Below are 3,464 nucleotides of genomic sequence, written 5' to 3' on the forward strand. Positions count from 1 at the left end.
TTGTTTAATATTAAATATTAAATATAAATTGTTAAATATTAAATAATAAATATAAATTGTTTAATATTAAATAATGAATATAAATTGTTAAATATTAAATAATGAATATAAATTGTTAAATAATAAATATAAATTGTTAAATAATAAATATAAATTGTTAAATATTAAATAATAAATATAAATTGTTAAATAATAAATATAAATTGTTAAATAATAAATATAAATTGTTAAATATTAAATATAAATATAAATTGCTAAATAATAAATATAAATTGTTAAATATTAAATAAAAAATATAAATTGTTAAATATTAAATAAAAAATATAAATTGTTAAATATTAAATATAAATTGCTAAATAATATAATATAAATTGTTACCTCTGTTCATATTTGAGCTTTCTTAATCTTTTTACTGGACAGTTTGGAGTAAAATATCAAATAATTGCAAAGTTGGAACTTTGCAGCTTAAACTGAAAACACTAAAGTAAAGTAAATGTAGTTTTTCTATGGAATATGTAACTGAGGGTTTATCTCTCTGTATCCATTTTGTAGCTTATACTACATGACGTTACCTTTTTGTTTGATTTTTTAGCAGCGTTTGTTATTCCTTTCGTCATCATGATGATCCTTGCTGGATTGCCTCTGATGTTCATGGAGCTGGCCATTGGGCAGTACGCTAATCTGGGTCCAGCTGCTCTCTTCGAACGTTTCTGCCCACTGTTTCAGGGTAACCACCCAGCTAGCAGACTTACTAGTCTTGTTTTATACAGGTGTGGGTCAAATGGTGTTACTCTTTTAGAAATTTTCTTTTTTCAGGTAAAGGTAAAGTTCCATTTCGTTTACTAATATTTAAAACACCTGTGTATTTATACGGCCCACACTATAAATATATTTCTAGTATAGGATACGTTTGGTGTTAAAGGACACTTTGATTTAATTTTGGTAAGTGTTAGTCTTGCCATCACTAAAATTAATTATAGAATAACATAGAAAGTGTGTGTTGTTGTGTACGTTTATGTAGAAATATCAGAACGAATGATTTTAGATTTAGAAGTTTGTGGCGGTCAAAAGGTCAACGTGATGATTAATGATCTTAATATTTTTCAGCAACAGTGATTTACTAATATTTCGAAGAAGGGTCGTGTAACAGATTCAGATTCAGGCAGGGTGTCGAGAACAATATTCATAAATATCTCGACTATGTGGTATTGTTGCACAACAAAGCAAAGAAACATCTCACAAATTGAAAGGATAGAAAACTGCTACCAGAACAACGTCGAAACTTGGATCAGTTCTTGTAACAACAGGTTTATGTATGGTGTTAGTAAATCCAGTTCAGAGAAGTTAGTCTAAATGAGTGTATATTATTTATTTACTCATATTAGAGGTTATCAGCTACAAAAGTAGAAATATTGTCATTCATCTGGTGATGGGTAGTAACGTAAATTGTTCCCTCCACCCCACCCCCCGCGAAAAATATCTGTCGCAAGAATTCAGAACTTACGCGAAACACAAAAGGGGAAGATTCGGTAACCCGATTGGCTACATATTAAGTATTTAAAATTGCCAATTGTTAAAAACGATGTAACGATGGTTCAGATACTGATCTGTGAATGTAACGATGGTTCAGATACTGATCCGTGAATGTAACGATGGTTCAGATACTGATCCACGAATATAACGACGGTTCAGATACTGATCCATGAATGTAACGATGGTTCAGATACTGATCCATGAATGTAACGATGGTTCAGATATGATCCATGAATGTAACGATGGTTCAGATACTGATCTGTGAATGCAACGATGGTTCAGATATGATCCATGAATGTAACGATGGTTCAGATACTGATCCATGAATGTAACCATGGTTCAGATACTGATCCGTGAATGTAACGATGGTTCAGATACTGATCCGTGAATGTAACGATGGTTCAGATATGATCCATGAATGTAACGATGGTTCAGATATGATCCATGAATGTAACGATGGTTCAGATATGATCTGTGAATGTAACGATGGTTCAGATATGATCCGTGAATGTAACGATGGTTCAGATACTGATCCATGAATGTAACGATGGTTCAGATATGATCTGTGAATGTAACGATGGTTCAGATATGATCTGTGAATGTAACGATGGTTCAGATATGATCTGTGAATGTAACGTTACTGGTTTCTGGTAAACTGATTTCCTGTGAGTTTAGGACGTTACTGGTTTCTGGTAAACATTGGTTTTCTGTGTGTTTAGGACGTTACTGGTTTCTGGTAAACATTGATTTTCTGTGTGTTTAGGACGTTACTGGTTTCTGGTAAACTGATTTCCCGTGAGTTTAGGACGTTACTGGTTTCTGGTAAACATTGATTTTTTGTGTGTTTAGGACGTTACTGGTTTCTGGTAAACATTGGTTTTCTGTGTGTTTAGGACGTTACTGGTTTCTTGTAAACATTGATTTTCTGTGAGTTTAGGACGTTACTGGTTTCTGGTAAACACTGATTTTCTGTGTGTTTCAAAAGTCGTCTTTTTATATCCATGCTATATTTTGAAAATCGAAACTAATCTACATTTAAATATATATAACAAACTAATATCATATTTTTCTTTTTCCCTTTCTCTGTTTCTTGTTGCAGGGATCGGATACGGTATGGTTCTGGTTTCGTGTACTGTAATGCTTTACTACAACATGATCATTGCCTGGACTTTGTTCTACATCTTTGCCTCTTGGTCCAGAAGGTTACCTTGGGAAAATTGTGAGCCAGAGTGGAGCTCTGATGGTATGGTGTCTTTAAATAGATTTGAAAGACAGTTATAGTGAAACCATCAATTTTTACGAAGAAGAGATGACGTAGAGTTTTTTTGTTTAACCTGAAACTGGCAAAAACTACAAATGTAATTTTTAAAACAGTTATTCACTATTATTATACCCAGTTATAACACAGTTATTCACTAGCATTACACCCAGTTATAACACAGTTATTCACTAGCATTACACCCAGATATAACACAGTTATTCACTAGCATTACACCCAGATATAAAAAACACTTATTCACTAGCATTACACCCAGATATAACACAGTTATTCACTATTATTATACCCAGTTATAACACAGTTATTCACTAGCATTACACCCAGATATAACACAGTTATTCACTAGCATTACACCCAGATATAACACAGTTATTCACTAGCATTACACCCAGTTATAACACAGTTATTCACTAGCATTACACCCAGATATAACACAGTTATTCACTAGCATTACACCCAGATATAAAAAACACTTATTCACTATTATTATACCCAGTTATAACACAGTTATTCACTAGCATTACACCCAGATATAACACAGTTAATCACTATTATTATACCCAGTTATAACACAGTTATTCACTAGCATTACACCCAGATATAACACAGTTAATCACTATTATTATACCCAGTTATAACACAGTTATTCACT

The 3,464-nt window shown here is 32.1% G+C and overlaps 1 protein-coding gene across 1 annotated transcript in view; it reads left to right on the top strand.

Moving 5' to 3' along the window:
* The window catches only part of LOC106475551 (sodium- and chloride-dependent glycine transporter 2-like), a gene marked incomplete at its 3' end in the record, with an annotated part of 28,982 nt that overhangs the window by 8,798 nt on the left and 16,720 nt on the right, over positions 1-3,464 (top strand). Inside the window, exons 3-4 of the mRNA XM_013936229.2 lie at positions 593-727; positions 2,633-2,776. Coding sequence (XP_013791683.1) covers positions 593-727; positions 2,633-2,776 — 279 coding nt within the window. The remainder of the gene's footprint in view (positions 1-592; positions 728-2,632; positions 2,777-3,464) is intronic.

Source organism: Limulus polyphemus, unplaced genomic scaffold (genome assembly GCF_000517525.1).
Source record: "Limulus polyphemus unplaced genomic scaffold, Limulus_polyphemus-2.1.2 Scaffold8790, whole genome shotgun sequence".
NCBI lineage: Eukaryota > Metazoa > Arthropoda > Merostomata > Xiphosura > Limulidae > Limulus > Limulus polyphemus.